The sequence below is a fragment of the Cyberlindnera jadinii genome, assembly GCF_001661405.1.
Source record: "Cyberlindnera jadinii NRRL Y-1542 unplaced genomic scaffold CYBJAscaffold_4, whole genome shotgun sequence".
NCBI classification, from domain to species: Eukaryota; Fungi; Ascomycota; class Saccharomycetes; order Phaffomycetales; family Wickerhamomycetaceae; genus Williopsis; species Williopsis jadinii.
This window is the reverse complement of record NW_017963655.1, coordinates 759,932-777,562: the sequence shown is the minus strand read 5'-3', so window position 1 is coordinate 777,562 and position 17,631 is coordinate 759,932. Positions and strand designations below refer to the sequence as shown.

Sequence of the window (17,631 nt, the reverse complement as noted above, 5' to 3'; positions counted from 1 at the left end):
GGTCAATCACTTCCTCTTTTTAAGTGTGATCCAATCAGTTTTCAGCAGAACGTCGAAAGCCCTTTCCTCCTGCCCCTTGGAGCATGAACGCCATCTGTGTCGGGGTGCTTATATGTCCCCGGGCTGAGCAACTTGAAAAAAAAAACAACAACAACAAAGTAGTGAAATTCCAATAGCTACCCGAAGATTTCACCGAGCAAAAATGTCCCGATAGCTACCATTTTTGAGTTTGGGCAGGCGTCTGAGGGACCATAACTATAGAACTAAGTGACGCATGAGATTCCAAGACGTTTACCAGGTACACCGTCTAACGACAAGATTTTGATAATTGGTTTAGCTACAAATATTTGGCAGGTTTTCATCAGACAGACACCAATCATCCCGAGCCTCGACTCTCGAACCCATATGGCAAATACACCAAGTCACCACTAAGGGGCTAGTCATAAGAAGAGAGACATGTTTTAATGCAAAGAGTGAAAACTTTGTTGAATGGGGTCGGACATCGCACCATAAAAGGATCATCAGTAACTCGTGCTTCATGTGCCCCTTTTCGAACTCATTCCATTTCGCCTGTCTCTTGGTTCTGATAATGCATGCTTATGGTAAACACAACAGAGACATTTGGGCAGCTGTGTAAACACGCAGGACAGACACGCCAAAGGTATGCGTATAGATGAAATCTTAATGGGACATTTTTGAGTTGAGAGAGGGTGGGCGAGTTGTTTACTCTCTGCGCCAGCAGCGTTTTTGCTAAATAACACAAGTGATGTTTTGCAAGAGACTTTACCTTGCAAGGACCCTGTTCCGTCTATGCTTACACAACAATCCTGGAAATGAGCCTTTCTGCTCCACACTTCCCATGTGGAATCCCTGCACCGACAGATGATAACGACACTCGGGCTGGAACTGGTTATAGAATCCCCAGAAAACTAACCGAGGCTTAACTGAGAAAATCGTGTCATCGTCAACAAGGCAACCCATGACTACACTTTTCGCCTCAGTCGGACGATTTATATCAATGCTGGAGCTCAGACATTTGTAGTGTGGGCAAGGATAGTTCCAGCATAGTGAGCAAATGTGATCAGTGAGCATTATGATTAATTCACAGCTTGTCTTCAATCGTGGCTGAGTTGTAAGGCGCATAGTAGAGACCCTCAAATTTCTTCACCAAAATCCGCGTCACTGAAAAACACTGTCGAGTGCGAAAAAAAACAAAACCCCTGTATAAGCCCATATGGAGGCGTGTGACACAAAAGTAGGAGCACAGCCCGGCAGAGGAAAAGACCAAAAAATAAGCATCATGGCTAATGTCCAGCAAGCCAGTTACAAAGTTCATGTCTCTTGAGGGGTTGATCATCATTGGACAACTAATTGAGGTTGGTCTTTCATGCCGCCAACAATAGCACACACAAATCCTTATTCCTTCTCCAACGGGCTCTGCTTTCTGTCACCATGGAAGTGAAACAAAACGCTTGAGATTTTCAGCCCGTCGAAGTATAAGTTTTACCGTCGTGATCTCTTGGACAAGAAGTTGGGACAAGCTAGCAAAGGAAAGACAAAATGGACACTGGCAACCCATGGCTGAGCGTACATCACCACGCATATGTCCACAGCTGAGCTTACTGGCTTATATGTAAACTTATCGCGACTCCAGGGCACCACAAGACAGATACGCGCGGCTTAGTATACGCAAAAAACCAAAACACAAATTTCTAGGATATAAGCCGAAGGTTTTCTGCTGCTGCGCTGTGCAGTTTATTTTTTCCCGTTCTTTTTTTTGTCTCTCCTTGTAGCTAATTTTGTCCTTGAGCATCAAAGAGAGAGACAGAGAGAGGGAAAGAAAAAATTCAGAATAGACTCTTTCTCCTTGCTTCTTTTAACTGTTTTGTCCTTTGATACTTGAAACAGAGCTGATTCTTGTCATCGACTCATTATCCTTCGTTGATTAATCATTAAACCGGACCGTTTGCAGCATTAAGACAATACACTCAGACATCGCAAGACACAAAGAAGGACATTCGGGACAGATAGCCTAACGGAAAAAACAACAACAACTACTACTTTTGATCCCGAAGCACATATCAAAGTAACATGGAGAACCCGATCAACATACTCTTCCAGGTTATCCAAAGGCTTTGGTCCTCAGCTCTCAATGGCAGACCGTTGTACAAGCTCGTTCTCAGGTTCGCCGTGAACTTTTCTCCCGTGTTCATATGGCTCTTTATGTTCAAGAACGCTGGCGTTGTACCAAACGAATGGCGTCCCAAAATCCACGTTGGATGGGCATATTATACCGATTCCACGGTGTTCTCCCCCTGGTGGTTCCCTGCGTGGGCCGTGCTAATGGTTGTGGTCACGTTTATCTGGTATCATATTGTCAAGAACAAGTCTGTCTATCTGACACAACCTCCGCAGAAGGATTTGGAAGGTGGGTTCGACTCGATACAGTTGATGGACTCGGACTCAAGGTCCGATTCCGGGTCCTCCACTAGTGGAGACGACTCCTCGGACGATATCGTCGAGGACTTGGGCTACAGATTGTCCCATGGCATGATACCGAAGGCCAAAACACATGCTTTGTACCTCACTCCTCTACTTCTATGTCTCATATGGCCCGTACTGAACACTGCACACTGGTTTGCAACACCTCTCACGGTGCCTAAGGACCTGACGGCGTGGTTGTTCTACGTGTTGGCTCATATCACCTTCCCAATTTTGACTGCTGTATGGCTTTACGTGTTCCATTTGCCTGGTGCTCTGAAGTGCTTCTCAATTGCTCTGGGATTGCAAAACATCGCTGGTGTCTGTACGCATATGCTGTTTCCAACAGCACCACCGTGGTTTATTCACATGCATGGTCCTGAAGCCGAGGCCAACTACGATATGCCAGGTTACGCTGCTGGACTGACAAGAGTCGATGTTGCCCTGGGTACACACCTGCATTCAAAGGGATTCCACAAGTCTCCAATTGTGTTTGGTGCTGTGCCATCGTTGCACAGTGCAATGGCTGTTCAAGTTTGCATCTTTGTATGGTATTTTGCCAACTCCATCGCTCTAAGAATCCTTGCCATTGGCTTTGTATGCGTCCAATGGTGGGCAACTATGTACCTGGATCACCATTTCAGAATCGATTTGCTCATAGGATGTTGTTATGCTCTTATCTCATTTGGTGCCATTTGGCCCTACATCAGACATCAAGAGTTGAAGTTCCTCAAGGCCAGAAGGGAGAATGATTTCACACATGGTACAACCATGGGGATGAGGGTGTTTAGAGGCTTTGACAGAATCCAGAGATTCTTTGATCCATACCACTGATTGCTTTCATGCTCCCACAGTTAACAGGAGGGAAGGAAGAACACTCTTGTATTTGTTTTCTGCATTTTTGACGTCTTCTCTATTCCAAAGTCTTAATAAAAGTCATTTATCATATCCAGCAACCCAAAGTTGGAATGGAGGGAGGCTGTTGCTACATCATGACAATACCACGCTATGAAACATATTGCAACACTATACAAAATAGGTACACACTTGCTAATGGTTAATTCGTTCGCTTCCCCTTCTTAATTATAATTCTTTTCCACTCTCCGTACTCATCTAAGTGCTTTGACGTGAATGCTGTGTAGTTGAATGCTTATGGCTTTTCAACGCTCTCTTATACCTGAACCACTCTCTCCATGATAAACTTAGTCTCTCTTTGGACTGCACAAGCATATCTCTTTGCATGGTCAAATAGAGAACTTTCTTCAAAGAATCGTCAAGTTTCAAAAGGAGAGCATCAAATTGAGCTTGTAGTGCCTCCAATTCTCCCCTTGTGTTGTAAGGGTCTTCAATGAGCTTCACGTGCTGGATGACATTGCAGTAGTCCTCTTTCAACAAGATGGTTGCATCGTATAACATCAACTTCACCTCGGATAGCTCTAGTTCGATGTTGTAGTACTCCCAGTTCGTCTTGGAGTCCACATGCGACGACGAGTCTCTCTCCATAAGCTTCGCACAGGCATGCTGCTGCTTATGAAGCTCTTTGACGGCCTTCAACCTCATCTTTTCAACTTTATCAAAGTTCGTAGAGATGGTCCTTTCCAATTCACCAGTAACGTCTCTTGGTGAAAGACCCATAGACGTTGGAATGGACGACGTAGAGGTGCCAGAGCACTTCAAAAGTGAGGTGCTCATCAACTTATAGGCACCTGATGCCAACCCTTGCGACAGGGAGGTTGTAGTGCTGAAGCTCTCCCACGGAGACTCAAGAGGCGAGGGACAATGGTTGTTTGGAGCCAGCATAGCCGTGAGAACACGAGTTATCCAACCAGATGCTCAACAGTCAAGAGATGTTTATTCAGACACAGGCCAGTATATACATGTATATATACGATTTCCACTAAGAGCTCTTTGGTGATTTTGTGTCGAATGCCGAGTTTAAGACCTCAACAGCGTGGAACACGTCCTGGAAAGTGTTGTACAGTGGAACAGGAGCGATACGTATGACATCAGGTCTACGTTCATCACAGATAACACCTCTGTGTGTCATGAATTGATGTATGTCGTCCATGATGCCGGGGGTGGAGTCTGTTGTTCTTGGGAAGAAAAGCAAGGATAGCTGAGCACCACGGTCCTCAGGATCATCAGGTGTTAGGATCTTGAACCCGTATTCAGTGTTGTTGAAGTATGGTGAGTCCTTTAGCAAGGTTTCGAGGTATCTTGTCAATGCCACGCTCTTCTCACGTAGTTTTCCAATGCCACCGTACTCTTGGAATAGCTTTAAAGAGGCATGGACGCTGACAACGTCGATCACACTTGGGTTGCTCTGTCTGAATCCCAGTGCTCCTTGGATTGGGTCGAAGAATTCCATCATCTTGAAGCGTGTTGAGGCGTTATTACCCCACCATCCGGCAAGACGGGGCATGTACTTGTCCTCCTCATTGGTTCCATGAGAGCTGTGGACGAATATTCCAGAGATTGCACCTGGTCCACTGTTAAGGTACTTGTAGGAACACCATACGGCGAAATCGACACCCCAATCGTGCAATTTCAATGGCACATTGCCCACTGCGTGAGCCAAGTCCCACCCGATTATGATACCGTGCGACTTGGCAACTCTGGTGATGACTTCAATGTCGAAGAGCTGTCCTGTGTAGTATTGGATGCCCGGTAATAACACCAACGCCAAAGTCTCACTGTGGGACTCAATCTGGGAGATGATATCCTGGGTACGCAGCGTATACTCGCCTTTGCGTGGCTCCATTTGAATCATATCAGTCTGTGGGTCCAGGGAGTTCAGTCTCAACTGGTTGAAAATGGCATAGTAATCTGAGGGGAAAGAGCCCTTCTCGAACAAGATCTTTGTTCTCTTGCCCTGTGGCTTGTAGAAGGCCACCATCAAAGCGTTCAGATTGGCAGTTAAGGACCCCATAATCGCAACCTCGTCCTCCTGTGCACCAACAATGTCCTTGATCAAAGGTATCACTGGCAGGTCAATGTCCATCCAATTGGTCTTCCCGTCATCCAAACCAGGGTGACGGAAGTGCGAGTCAACGGCCCTCTCCCCCCATGCGTCCAACTCATCGTTGATAGCCCTTCTAATGGCCAATGGCATCAATCCAAGCGAGTTACCACATAGATACGTCGTCTTCGTATCAGCGTCACCAGGGATGCCAAACGAGCCAAATGTCGGAACGGAAAACTCCTCTTTGAGAGTCTTATAACGCGAGTCGAGCTCAATTGCTTCTTCCATGGCTCGAACAACAACAAAACCTTTATATATGAAGGGGAAAGTATCAAGAATGTGATCAAAATCAGCAAATGCCTATGGCTCCACACCGCACCAGCTTCGACGAGCGAGGGAGGAAAAGCGTATATACCCTGTGTTGCCCCTAACGGCCGGCAAACAAAGACATCCGCACACCACATGTTCATGCATGTTTACATAAGCATGCATGCAATGGGTTTCCCGATTTGGAATGACACCAAAAAAGCTTAAATGGAAGTGTTGATTTTGTGGTGTTTCCCATTGTTTACTTGTTGTAACCAATCAGATCTCTCCCTTTGCCGCCAAGGTAACAGTACCACTGTTGATCTTAGCAGTTGAAGGATAAAGATGGAAACCGTTGACAATGCTCCTTCAAACACGCCAACGCTGTCACCAGAGCGTGCAAACTCCACCTGCAACGCATTGGCAGCTTCCACTGTGATGCCGCTGAGGTTAACCGCCATGGTTTTAACCAGCGGAGGGTCCGCTGACAATGAAGAGGAGCAACTCCATCAACAAGTGCAGGAGAGGAAGCACTTGTCTATCAACGACTTGATAGACGCTGCCGCTGCTACCGAGTGGTCGTCCGGGTCAAATAACTATACGCATACTGATTTTGATGGTATGTTTGACTCTTCCAAGGCTCACACGTCCATGGATACGACAATGACACCGTTCGACATGGAGATCTATAAGCATTGCTATGACGAGGGTGCCACGAGCGGTGGTAGGGGTGATGTTTTAACCAAGGATGAGGAGAGGAGAATCTTCTTGCGTTCAACACCACCTATGATTGAGGACTCAAGTGAGTTCCATATGGAATTCCCCGAACCCAGAATAGATTTCTTCTTGGAAGAGATGGTAAATAACTCGCCATTCCAACCATCTGACCCTCCGAACGACCGGGCCGATGCGGTCAATTCTGATTTGAACTCTTTTGAACACCACTCTCTACCGCCTCTGAGCTCACTGAACGTCTTTGGACTTGAAAGAGGCACTCAGCGTGACCATCAAGCTACCATTAGAAGGCAAGCAGGTCTGGTGGACTTGCCATTGATGAGCTCGTCTCCAACACCACCTAACCCGTTTAAGACTCTGACCCCAATATTACCACCAAGTCCGCATAGTTCGAGAAGGTTACGCAAGGGCAAAATGGTGGATTATTCTCGTAATTGTAAAGAAACTACAGCTTTCTCACCAGAATGTTCAAATGCACCGGCAAAGAATTACAGAGCAGATAAACAACAGCTACCACATAATTTCTATCAAAGGAACCCTTCAGCGATCAAAACACAGGCGCGCCATCGACAGTTCAAAACTACCATACTTGCACGCTCAAAGAATGGATGCTGGACTTGTCGTATCCGCAAGAAGAAATGCTCAGAGGAGAAACCAAGTTGTGCACAATGCGTCAAATTGGGGCTCACTTGTGATGGATATAGCGTTGAAAAGCCAGTTTTCATGGATAATCAAAAGAGCCAGAGGGAGAAACTTGATGCCATAAAGAAGAAGACAGCTTTAAAGAAGAAGATAGGCATCAAGAAAGTAAAACTGTGATATACCCTCAGAACTGCACTATCACCACGTATACAATCAGAGCTTATATAATACATTGCTATACATAGAGAGCTACAGTTTTCTTTTGTCAGTGATAAAAAAAGGCAAACCTCTTGTCATAGAAACAGATATTTTAACAAGTATGATATATACTCATTGAGATGTTTCACTGCTGCTGGAAAGAGCTATGGGTATTTTGAGTCATATTCACATTCCCATAGTATGGATAACCGTACACCTCTTGTTGCTGTTGCTGTGGATTATGTTGCTGTGCGATTTGTTGGTTATATGGATACGATGATGGAACTTGTATCGTGGATTGTTGTGGTATCTGGTTGTATAATGAGTACTGTGCCTGTTGTTGATACTGCTGTTGATGCTGTTGAGCTTGCTGAAACTGTTGAGATGCTATGTATGGGTAGTTATATGGCATTGGCGCATTACTTGCAGACCACATGCTTCCATACAAGTTATGTGAGACTTGCTGTTGCTGCTGCTGTAGTTGTGGTTGATGTGGATGTGACAGTTGTGGTTGTTCACGGTATTGAGAATACTGTGGGTACTGTGAGTATTGCGAGTACTGTTGAAACAATGAAGCTTGTGAGTGTTGTGGAGTTGCCTGTGAGACAGGTAAATGCTGTGAATTTTGAATGGCAGGTGATGGCTGAATAACTTGTGATTTAGATTGTTCATCAGTTTCATCTTCATTCGTGTCATAGTCGTCATCATTGCTGTCATCATTGTCATCATTATCGCCATCTGGAGAATCAATGTTGACACTATCAACGATAGAATCAACCATGTGCTCCATCTGTCTCTGGTTCTGATTGTCATTGTGAGTTTCAATGATTTGCGTTGGCTTGGCAAACTGTTCGGTTTGTCTTACATTCTCCAATGGTTTGAACTTGTCTGATACGGTATCATCCTTTCTATGATAGACAAGTTCAGTGGAATCCTCTTCATCCGATGAACTATCTTCAACAGTGCCTTGTTTGGATTTTCTTTGACCTGGATTGTTGGACTTCTTATCTTTGTCCTTTCTTGTCTTTTTGTTCTTCTTGTTCGTCTTTTCTTTATCCTTCGCCACATTATCCTTCTCATGCTCCTTAGACTTTTTCGTCTTCTTGTTCTTCTTATTGGTTGATTTAGGAGTCAATGCAACACTGCGTTGTTTAGGCTCCTTCTTACGAACAATCTTTGACAAATCAATTGTTAACTCGTTTGCCGTTTCATCATAATCAATACCTTCTCTTGCGGTTAACAAAGTCTTGAAAAGAGACACAACAGAGATCAATCTCAAATTGGCTTCTTCTTCATGGTCATGCTTAGCAAATCTACCGATTAATTTGGAAGGATCATCAAAGATTTCTTCATCGTCATCGAAATCCCACAGCATACGGCCCAATGGTGTAAACTCTTTGACTTCCACATCCTCATCAAAGTACTGTGTCCTTTTTGGACGTTTGTCAAATGATTCATCAGGAAATTCTTTCAGTACCAGATTGCATAATTTACAAGAGGCTTGAATGAACTCAACAGCCTTTTGTGAGTATGCCAGTGCAACTTTCTGAGCCTTCAACCATGAGACGACAATACGAAACACCGGTAAGAGTGAATACGATTTGGATCTGTTGATCGACCACTGTTCTATAAAGACGGTTTCCAAGGTCACAATGTACTTGAATGTGAATCGCAACAACGAAGTTAAAGAGGTCATTGATTCTTTAGGCGATGTTGTGAAGACGGACCCGATGAGCATGATGAGAATCTGTTCCAGGAAGAAAGATGGATCTCTCTTTTCAGAGGCGTACTGTGCCACATAGCTGAGCACATTCTTTTCCAAAATGTCAATTTCCATTCCATTGACTAAGACGATTCCATCTTCATCTTTCCAAGAAGGTTGTGTATGGAACCCCAAAATTGCAAGGAGATATACAGAGATGTACCTTTTCCTATTCTTATCGGTGCAGTTATTCTCCATGATAGTCTTGTTCAATTTCTCCACGAGCACAGAGTTATAAACCATCATCTTCCTATAATTCAGGGCACCGAATTTTGAAGGGATTCTTGCAAGTGACGATCTCAAAAACTCATAAACCATGTTGAAAGTGTCGTCACGAGATTGGTAAATCAATCCCAGTTGATTACGTGCCTCACCTATAGCTGGAATGAGCAACTCTGCGTATCGGCACATCTCCAATGCCTTGGAATAGTCTTCCTTATTCTTTTCGCTAAGATATTGGGACAACGATGATCTGTAACGTGATGTTGCACCAATCTGGAGCATTGAGAATTGAACAACGTATAGCATCTTGATGATGGATTGCTGGTCAGATTTCCTAATCTCAATGGCATTGGGGTCAGTCTTGAGTCGCAAGAACTTGTAAACGGCTTGAGGCACCTGGAATTCCAACATGTGCTGTTCTAGGACTTGCTTTATCAAATCGAAGAAGAAATCTCTTGAGAGCTTTGCCACTTTCAAAAACTTATCGTTGACTTTCCTGAGCTCCACTGTTTTCTTCCTATGTTTGGATTCCTGATTTTTCAGCTGATGATGTTGAGCTTGGTAATACCTCAGTACTGGATGGAAGAATTCCACCCACATTTTTTCAACTAACGATTCCGCAGTCAATTCAACATCAACCTGGGCTTGCTGTTCCGTTGTGATCTCATTGTTGCCGAAGCTCTTCACGCTATTGTTGATATCTTTAATGACAAGTGGCATCAACCGTCCACGTACAAAGTTGAGGATCCCACAGATGAGAGACTCATCCGGCGTAACTTCACCGAGCAGCACATTGAGCTGTTGCCTGTACTTTTCGATGCTAGCCATCTCAGGGGATACCATTGTTTGCTCTTCTCGTTGTCACACTCAGCGTATACCGAATTGCTCCCTCTCTATGTCTCTCTCTCTCTGTCGTTCCGTCTCTATCAATGGTGTGTTTGCTTTATAATACAAAGGTGAGAATCAGGTCTCTTTGGTTGCCTCCTTTTGGTTTGTTTTCGCTTTCAGCACAGAATCATTTCCCACAACGTGAGAGAAGGCTAGTGGCAGTTTGAAGTGAAGTGCTTGTATTGAACAAAAGAGAGTGCTTTCAGAGATGAAAACAAAACAGCCTTTAACACCAAACCAGAAGTGAAAAACTTTGCGGACATAAACCTCTCGGTTTGAGATTTTTGCCTCGCTTTGCCTTCTCTTCGCGTACAGGTGATGTCCAGGTGTCCAGGTGTCTGGGTTTATGGGTGTCCAGATGTGTTGAAGGTGGTGTCCGGGTGTTTCTGAAAAGTAAACAGACAAGCACACTTCAACCTCATCGCTTTATGCCTCACCAACCTCTTCACAGCAGCAAAAGCCATGAAAGTGCTGTGTGTTGCCGAGAAGAACTCGATCTCCAAGGCAGTATCGCAGATCCTTGGAGGCGGTCGCGTCAGAACGAGAGATTCGGCGTACAAGTACGTCAAGAACTACGAATTCCAATTCGAATTCCCGAACCACGGTGTGTGTGATGTTGTTATGACAGCTGTTGCTGGCCATGTGTGCGGCGTTGACTTCTCTGATGAGTTCTCCTGGGGCAAGGTGAACCCAGGAAGGTTGTTTGAGGCCCCCATAGTGGACAAGGCTTCTGCAGACCAGAAAAAGGTTGCTCAGAACATCACTCAGTTGAGTAAACAATGCGACCAGTTGATGATCTGGACTGATTGTGATAGAGAGGGCGAGTACATCGGGTTTGAAATCCTCCAGGCTGCGAGGAAGGGCAATGCGACGCTGACCTTGCAAAACACATGGAGAGCACAGTTTTCTCATTTGGAGCGATCCCATATCTTGCAAGCTGCGAGAAGGCCAACCAGGCTCGATGCGAAGGCTATTGACGCTGTAAGGACTCGAATGGAGCTGGACTTGAGAACAGGTGCGGCCTTTACCCGGTTCCTAACAGGCGTATTCGAAAGGTATAGGAACGACAACAAGGATGTGATCTCATATGGATCGTGCCAGTTCCCAACATTGGGATTTGTCGTTGATCGTTATAAAAGGGTGAAGGGGTTCAAGCCTGAACCCTTTTGGCACATTGACATATCTGTTAAAAGAGATGATAAGCCAACAAAGTTTGCATGGAAACGAACGAGGCTGTTTGATAGACTGGCCACCGTGCTTATCTATGAACGGTGTATGAAGTCCAATATCGCCACTGTTACAAGCGTCAAGTCTTCACCAACTTCGAAATGGAAACCGTTACCGTTAACAACGGTACAGTTGCAGAAGGCATGCTCGATGTACTTTAAGATGAGTGCAAAAGAGTCTTTGGATTGTGCCGAGAAGCTCTACCAGTTAGGGTTCATTTCATACCCTAGAACTGAGACTGATAAATACCCCAAAAAGATGGATCTAAAGGATCTCATATCGAAACAGACGTCGAGTGAATCATGGGGCGAATACGCAAGGGGTCTTCTAGATGGTGACAAGTTCAGTCAACCGAGGGCTGGAAAGCACGATGATGAGGCACATCCACCGATTCATCCAGTGCTATTCACAAAATGCCCAGATTTGACCATGAAGCATAAGCAGGTTTATGAGTTCATAGTCCGTCATTTCTTAGCCACTTGTTCTGAAGATGCTAAAGGTATGACCAATTCAGTGGAGCTGACATGGGGAGAGGAAAAGTTTAATGCTAGTGGGTTAACAGTGCTAGAAGAGAACTTCTTGTTGGTCTACAAATATCAAAAATGGACTTCGAGTACACAGCTCCCCAGATTTGAGCTCAATGAGGAGATCAAATTACACAGTGCTGAGATTAAAGCGGGACAGACACAGCCACCAAGTCTAATGACGGAGACTGAACTTATTGCATTGATGGATGCCAATGGTATAGGAACCGATGCAACAATTGCAGATCACATTGAAAAGATTTTGAGCCGTGAATACATCACTAAATCGACACCCAGACAAGGTAAGAAGTTCTTAATTCCAACGGTGCTTGGAATGGGGTTAGTTGAGGGATTTGAGAAGATAAATTTGAACAACTCATTGACTAAACCGTTCTTGAGGAAGAATATGGAGGAAGAGCTGAAAAAGATTTGTGAAGGTGTAAAGACCAAAGAACAAGTCACTGGCGAGATGGTGCAACTATACAGAGATTCCTTCGCCACGTCTGTGCAAAGTCAAAACGTTATATTAAACACTTATGTCGGATTGAGAAGAGACGCAGAAGCTGCACAGGCAGGAGCCTAGGTTTTACACCAGTTTAGCATAGCACCAATGGTGGTTCAATTTCGGGAACCTTTCCCAGTATGAAGGCTTCTTCTTTAAACAGCTTGATAATCTCCTCGCTCAAATCATCTTCTTTTACCCTTTCAGGTTCCTTTTCACTCTGTTTTAGGCCTGGAGTGAATGCCGTATTGTGTGAATTTGAACCATTTGAGAATCCAAACGAGCCTGAACCAAATGCAGACGATGTGGATTGGCCAAACGTTGAGACATTATTAGTATTCTGCTGGCCAAATGGTGAGTTATTCGTCGTACTTTGACCAAAGGCAGATGCAGTAGGTTGGCCAAAGACAGATGTTGAAGCAGGTTGGCCAAAGGCAGACGTCGAAGCAGACTGACCGAAAGCAGATGAAGTAGGCTGACCAAAGGCGGAAGTAGTGGAGGTAGCAGGTTGACCAAACGGCGAGCTCTTTGAGTCTCCAGTGGATAACTGACCAAACGGCGAGCTCTTTGAGTCTCCAGTGGATAACTGACCAAACGGCGAGCTCTTTGAGGCTGCAGTGGATAATTGACCAAACGGCGAGCTCTTTGAGTCTCCAGTGGATAACTGACCAAACGGTGACTTTGAATCAGTCGAAGAACCAAACCCACTTTGACCAAAACTTGTAGAGTTACTATTACCAGTCATCTGTGCGAATGGTGAAGTTGTATTTGAACTTGTACTCTGTCCGAATCCTGAAGATCCAAAAGCAGACGTCGTCGTTGCAGATCCACCACCCAGCTTACCAAAAGGTGAAGTCGAGCTATTGGCATTATTCGAAGGTTGTCCAAATCCTGAGGATCCAAAGGCACTTGATCCTCCAGCAGCTCCAAATCCTGAAGAACCAAAGGCACTTGATCCCTTAGCAGCTCCAAATCCTGAAGAACCAAAGGCACCTGTACTCGGAGCCTGGCCAAATGCACTTGTACTCGAAGCCTGGCCAAACACTGATTGTCCAAATGACGATTGGCCAAACGAGGAAGATCCATTGCTATTACCTTTGGAACCGAATCCTGATGATCCAAACGCTGATGTTGTCTGTTTCTGAGAGCCAAACGGATTAGAGCCAGACCCCAGTGCCAAAGCATTGTTCGACTGACCAGTGAGGTCCAGTTCCTTGCTCAAGAATGGTCGAACAGTCACTTGTTCACCGTTGAACTGCTTCTCAGTGACAGTCTGTGTATATCTTGCAGCCTTTCTTGTGTCTCGCAAAAGTTCTTTCACACACCAATCCATATCTGACTTCCTCGAGATCATCGCCGTTTCGTACTGGGACAGCGTGTTGGAGGTCTGAGACTGTATAAAATCCCACCTCGACTCTTCAAATGAATAGTCCCTGCCGGCTATGAGATTGACCGATGCTGGGAACGGCAACCCCATCGAAGACGTCACAACCATGTCCAATTCTCTGTAGATGTCCAAGGTGTCACGCAGTTCTTTCTCCTTCATATCCAACGACTTTGGATCGCAGAACCGGCTAACTTCATCTTTCAGTGAGTTGCCAGACCTCGAGGAGCCATTATTCATATCATGGCGAAAGGGACAGTTATCACCCTTTCTACAATTCCCTGTCTGTCGTTAGTATGAGAAGCACACGAGGGAGAAGGAGCTACTTACCCTGTTGAAAGAATCTACACTGTGGTTTAGCCATTTCCAGTGGGACAACAACGATTACAGCAGCTTCAATATGCCTTCGATGTGTGTTGGGATGGCTGTTGTTGTTAGTGGTGGCTCGCGAGGTCATCGGGCACGTCCAACACACCCGGACACCACGATTACGTAATAGAACACTACGATTACGTAATAGAACACCCGGACACCAAATAGTGCACATGTCACAGTTGGCAGATCAACATCAACATCAACTCGGCGGAGTTGAAGAAATCGTTTGGATAAGCAGAGATAGCGAGGGCCAGGGTGACCGAGAACTACATCTTGTGCCACGTCTAGAAGCATCCCATGATCTGTATCGAGTGTGGTGAGCCCGTGAGCAGTCTCTACACGACGTATCCCAATGGACACATCAAGCTCACGGACTGTGCATCGTGTCATCAAGTGTGTGACAAGTACGTTGAGTTCGACAATGTGCTGTTGTTCATCGATGTGCTGTTGTTGAAAGGCCAGGTGTTTAGACACCTCGTGTTCAACTCGATAGGCTTGGACAAGGGGATGTCCACCGCTCGCAAAATCCGTCTTGTGAGCGTGTTGTTTGAGATCTATATAACATGGGCTTACGAGGAGAGGAAGGGCCTCGGCGGTATCAAGGACTTCTCCATTTACAACGAGGTGTTGGCGAAGGACGCAGTCACACAGTACTTGTACTTTGGAGTACAGTGCTTCAGCGATGATCTTCTCACGCACTGGCTATTACAATGGCTGACGTGCACGCTGTTCAAGTGGACCCCCAGAGACTCCACCACGCCCGGGACGGCCATATCCATGACCTTGGTGATATTCAGTGGCGTGAGACTGTTCCCGCTCCTGATGCTCATCTGGCCGTACGACTCGAGCCAGCTGGACCCGACAACAATGTCCATCACCATGAAGCTGTGCACAAACGTTGCCCTTGTTGAGGCATTGCGGCTCATCACCCAGTTCCCCCTCTGGAAGCCCATCGTCATGTTCGCAATCCTAACCGTGTGCAAGCTGCTCACCAGAACAGCGCTCATCGCCTTGCTGCTCTCACACGGGGACTACACCACCTTCGTGACCATCGTCTCAAGGCAATGGAGAGCCCTCCAGAGCTGATGAGCACAGCTGACGAGCAGAGCTGATGAGCACAGCTGACGAGCAGAGCTGATGAGCACAGCTGACAGGCCAACCAAGCACTGCGCTCCATAGCACACAACATGATCGAGATCGGCATTGCCCGATCGGGCAATGTTCCGACCACGGCTACCGGGCGCGATCACGCCTCCCGCGAAAATTCCCCGAAGAGGAATACTTCGCACGGTCATAGGAAACCGTGGTAACGTACCCACGCTGGTGGGGCAGGGGGGAAAGGGCCCTCTCGGCCATAGAACGCTGACCCATGGGGCCATCTGCGCCTTCCGTTGGGTCGCTGGTGGGTCATTTGGTACTGGAATGGTCAGATGAGAAGGTTTTAGGGGGGCGTGGTGTGTATAAATGATTTCTGGCATGCTGTTTTTTCGACTTTTGATGCTGCCATGCGTGCTGTGTTGAGTGTTGAAGATAAGCCCACGATGTCATTGTCGAGATTCCCCTACCCAACTGCGAAGGAGGCCTTGCAGAACCACAAGCAGGTTGTGAGCTCGATCGCGGAGTGGTTCAAATCGCCACGTTTCAAAGGCATCAAAAGAACGTACTCGCCGGAGGATGTTGCGCAGTACCGTGGGTCTCTGCCGTTGACGGAGTACCCATCATCAGTGCAGGCCAAGCGACTGTTTGCTGTGTTTGAGGAGCGTTTCAAGAATGGCCAGGCGGTGCGTGTGCTGGGATCAACAGATCCTGTCCAGATGTCGCAGAACGCCCACTTCCAGGAGGTTGTGTACGTGAGTGGATGGGCATGCTCGTCGATCCTGACCACGACCAACGAGGTTGGGCCTGATTTCGGTGACTATCCATACGACACCGTGCCAAACCAGGTGGAGAGGCTGTTCAAGGCCCAGCAGTTGCACGACAAGAAGAGCTACTACACCTGGCTGCAGTCCAAGGACCCTGCAAACACCGAGCGTGTCGACTACATGAGACCAATCATTGCAGATGCGGACACTGGCCATGGCGGTGTTGGCTCAGTGATGAAGCTGGCCAAGCTGTTTGCAGAGAAGGGAGCCAGTGCGATCCACATCGAGGACCAACTTCACGGCGGTAAGAAGTGTGGCCATCTGGCCGGCAAGGTGCTGGTTTCAACAGGGGAGCAGATCCGCCGTCTGATCGCCACAAGACTACAATGGGATATCATGGGGTCCGAGAACTTGGTCATTGCCAGAAGCGACGCGGAGACGGGCAACTTGCTGAACTCGTCTGTTGATCCGAGAGACCATGAGTTCATCCAGGGTGTGATCACGCCTGTGAAGCCGTTGACGGAGGTTTTGATCGAGGCCCAGGGCCAGGGGCTCACGGGCCCACAGTTGGAGAAAGTTGAGAGCGAGTGGCTCGCAGCCAACCCGCTGTACACTTTCAACCAGGCTGTTGAGTTGAAGTTGAAGGAGCTGGGTAAGCCTGAGCTGTTTGACTACTACTTGGAACAGGCTCAAGGCAAGTCGAACGCGGAGTGCCGTGAGTTGTTTGCCGAGGTTTCTGGCGGCGAGCCAATCTACTTCAACTGGGATGCGCCACGTACTCAGGAAGGCTACCACTTGGTGGACGCGTCAATCGACACTGCCGTCAAGAGGGTGCTGAACTACGCTCCGTATGCCGACCTGCTGTGGTTGGAGACAAAGACTCCAAACCTGGAGTACGCGCAGTCCTTTGCTAAGCGCATCCATGACGTTTACCCAGATAAGAAGCTCGTGTACAACCTGTCGCCATCGTTCAACTGGAGTGCCCATGGCTTCAACGACCACGACCTGGCGGAGTTCATCAACGAGCTCGGCAAGAGTGGGTTCGTCTTGCAGTTGGTGTCATTGGCTGGATTGCACTCCAATGCCTTGAGCTCATTCGAGCTGGCACAGGGGTTCAGCGAGAAAGGTATGAAGGCTTACGTGGACATTGTCCAGAGCAGAGAAAAGGCTCTTGGCTGTGACGTTTTGACCCACCAGAAGTGGTCCGGTGCTGAGATGGTGGACTCCATCGTTAGAACAGTCAACGGAAGCTCCATGGGCAGTGCTACTGGTGGCGATTCCACAGAGCATTCGTTCTGATGTTCCAGGCACCGGTAGGAGGCCAACTAAAGACATATACATACACACTATTTATTCGACCGAGTTCCAACGGAAAGGAAAGACGAAGCAGGATTCTCTTTCAATATTCATTGCATAGCTACGCCGTGTAGTCTCATCACAGTGTGATCCATGTCCCAGTGTGATCCATGTCCCAGTGTGATCCATGTCCTCCCTGTGTAGTCTCATCACAGCGTGATCCACGTCCCTGTGTAGTCTCATCACAGTGTGATCCATGTCCCTG

At 46.8% G+C, this 17,631-nt stretch overlaps 10 protein-coding genes across 10 annotated transcripts; 5 read left to right on the top strand and 5 right to left on the bottom strand.

The window, feature by feature from the left end:
* Positions 1-1,085: 1,085 nt before the first annotated feature.
* Positions 1,086-1,485, bottom strand: CYBJADRAFT_167123 (uncharacterized protein). Its single transcript, XM_020214781.1, has one exon. It carries the CDS (start codon positions 1,355-1,357, stop codon positions 1,103-1,105), a length of 255 nt encoding a protein of 84 aa, XP_020071503.1. The 5' UTR covers positions 1,358-1,485; the 3' UTR covers positions 1,086-1,102.
* A 512-nt stretch (positions 1,486-1,997) lies between these two features.
* Positions 1,998-3,494, top strand: IPT1 (inositolphosphotransferase). The gene has a single exon (XM_020217909.1). The coding sequence runs from the start codon at positions 2,092-2,094 to the stop codon at positions 3,313-3,315; it is 1,224 nt and encodes a 407-aa protein (XP_020071502.1). The 5' UTR covers positions 1,998-2,091; the 3' UTR covers positions 3,316-3,494.
* Positions 3,495-3,594: 100 nt separating this feature from the next.
* On the bottom strand, positions 3,595-4,281 carry CYBJADRAFT_172439 (uncharacterized protein; the record flags this gene model as incomplete). Its single annotated transcript, XM_020216335.1, has 1 exon — positions 3,595-4,281. The coding sequence occupies one exon, from the start codon at positions 4,279-4,281 to the stop codon at positions 3,595-3,597; it is 687 nt and encodes a 228-aa protein (XP_020071501.1).
* A 97-nt stretch (positions 4,282-4,378) lies between these two features.
* On the bottom strand, positions 4,379-5,731 carry BNA5 (kynureninase; the record flags this gene model as incomplete). The annotated part of the gene is made up of 1 exon (XM_020213326.1): positions 4,379-5,731. One exon carries the CDS (start codon positions 5,729-5,731, stop codon positions 4,379-4,381), a length of 1,353 nt encoding a protein of 450 aa, XP_020071500.1.
* A 315-nt stretch (positions 5,732-6,046) lies between these two features.
* On the top strand, positions 6,047-7,405 carry CYBJADRAFT_167121 (Zn(II)2Cys6 transcription factor domain-containing protein). Its single transcript, XM_020214780.1, has one exon. The coding sequence runs from the start codon at positions 6,095-6,097 to the stop codon at positions 7,301-7,303; it is 1,209 nt and encodes a 402-aa protein (XP_020071499.1). The 5' UTR covers positions 6,047-6,094; the 3' UTR covers positions 7,304-7,405.
* A 64-nt stretch (positions 7,406-7,469) lies between these two features.
* On the bottom strand, positions 7,470-10,241 carry EST1 (Est1p; the record flags this gene model as incomplete). Its single annotated transcript, XM_020217108.1, has 1 exon — positions 7,470-10,241. Exon 1 carries the CDS (start codon positions 10,149-10,151, stop codon positions 7,470-7,472), a length of 2,682 nt encoding a protein of 893 aa, XP_020071498.1. The 5' UTR covers positions 10,152-10,241.
* Positions 10,242-10,657: 416 nt separating this feature from the next.
* Positions 10,658-12,775, top strand: TOP3 (DNA topoisomerase 3; the record flags this gene model as incomplete). The annotated part of the gene is made up of 1 exon (XM_020214779.1): positions 10,658-12,775. A coding segment is annotated over one exon (1,873 nt), but the record flags the coding sequence as incomplete, so codon positions are not given.
* CYBJADRAFT_167118 (FG-nucleoporin NUP42) lies at positions 12,433-14,114 on the bottom strand. Its single transcript, XM_020214778.1, has 2 exons — positions 13,002-14,114; positions 12,433-12,962 (listed from the first exon to the last, which is right to left on the bottom strand). Exons 1-2 carry the CDS (start codon positions 14,071-14,073, stop codon positions 12,544-12,546), a joined length of 1,491 nt encoding a protein of 496 aa, XP_020071496.1. The 5' UTR covers positions 14,074-14,114; the 3' UTR covers positions 12,433-12,543.
* A 391-nt stretch (positions 14,115-14,505) lies between these two features.
* On the top strand, positions 14,506-15,294 carry ARV1 (sterol homeostasis protein ARV1; the record flags this gene model as incomplete). The annotated part of the gene is made up of 1 exon (XM_020212605.1): positions 14,506-15,294. The coding sequence occupies one exon, from the start codon at positions 14,506-14,508 to the stop codon at positions 15,292-15,294; it is 789 nt and encodes a 262-aa protein (XP_020071495.1).
* Positions 15,295-15,749: 455 nt separating this feature from the next.
* On the top strand, positions 15,750-17,369 carry ICL2 (methylisocitrate lyase ICL2; the record flags this gene model as incomplete). The annotated part of the gene is made up of 1 exon (XM_020212591.1): positions 15,750-17,369. One exon carries the CDS (start codon positions 15,750-15,752, stop codon positions 17,367-17,369), a length of 1,620 nt encoding a protein of 539 aa, XP_020071494.1.
* Positions 17,370-17,631: the final 262 nt, after the last annotated feature.

Coding starts and splice junctions, on each gene's coding strand:
- IPT1 (XM_020217909.1), top strand. CDS start 2,092: ATGGAGAACCCGATCAACATACTCTTCCAGGTTATCCAAAGGCTTTGG.
- CYBJADRAFT_167121 (XM_020214780.1), top strand. CDS start 6,095: ATGGAAACCGTTGACAATGCTCCTTCAAACACGCCAACGCTGTCACCA.
- CYBJADRAFT_167123 (XM_020214781.1), bottom strand. CDS start 1,357: ATGATCAACCCCTCAAGAGACATGAACTTTGTAACTGGCTTGCTGGAC.
- CYBJADRAFT_167118 (XM_020214778.1), bottom strand. CDS start 14,073: ATGAATAATGGCTCCTCGAGGTCTGGCAACTCACTGAAAGATGAAGTT. Junction 12,963..13,001: donor CTCAAAGAGCTCGCCGTTTG/GTCAGTTATCCA, acceptor GCTCGCCGTTTG/GTCAACCTGCTACCTCCACT.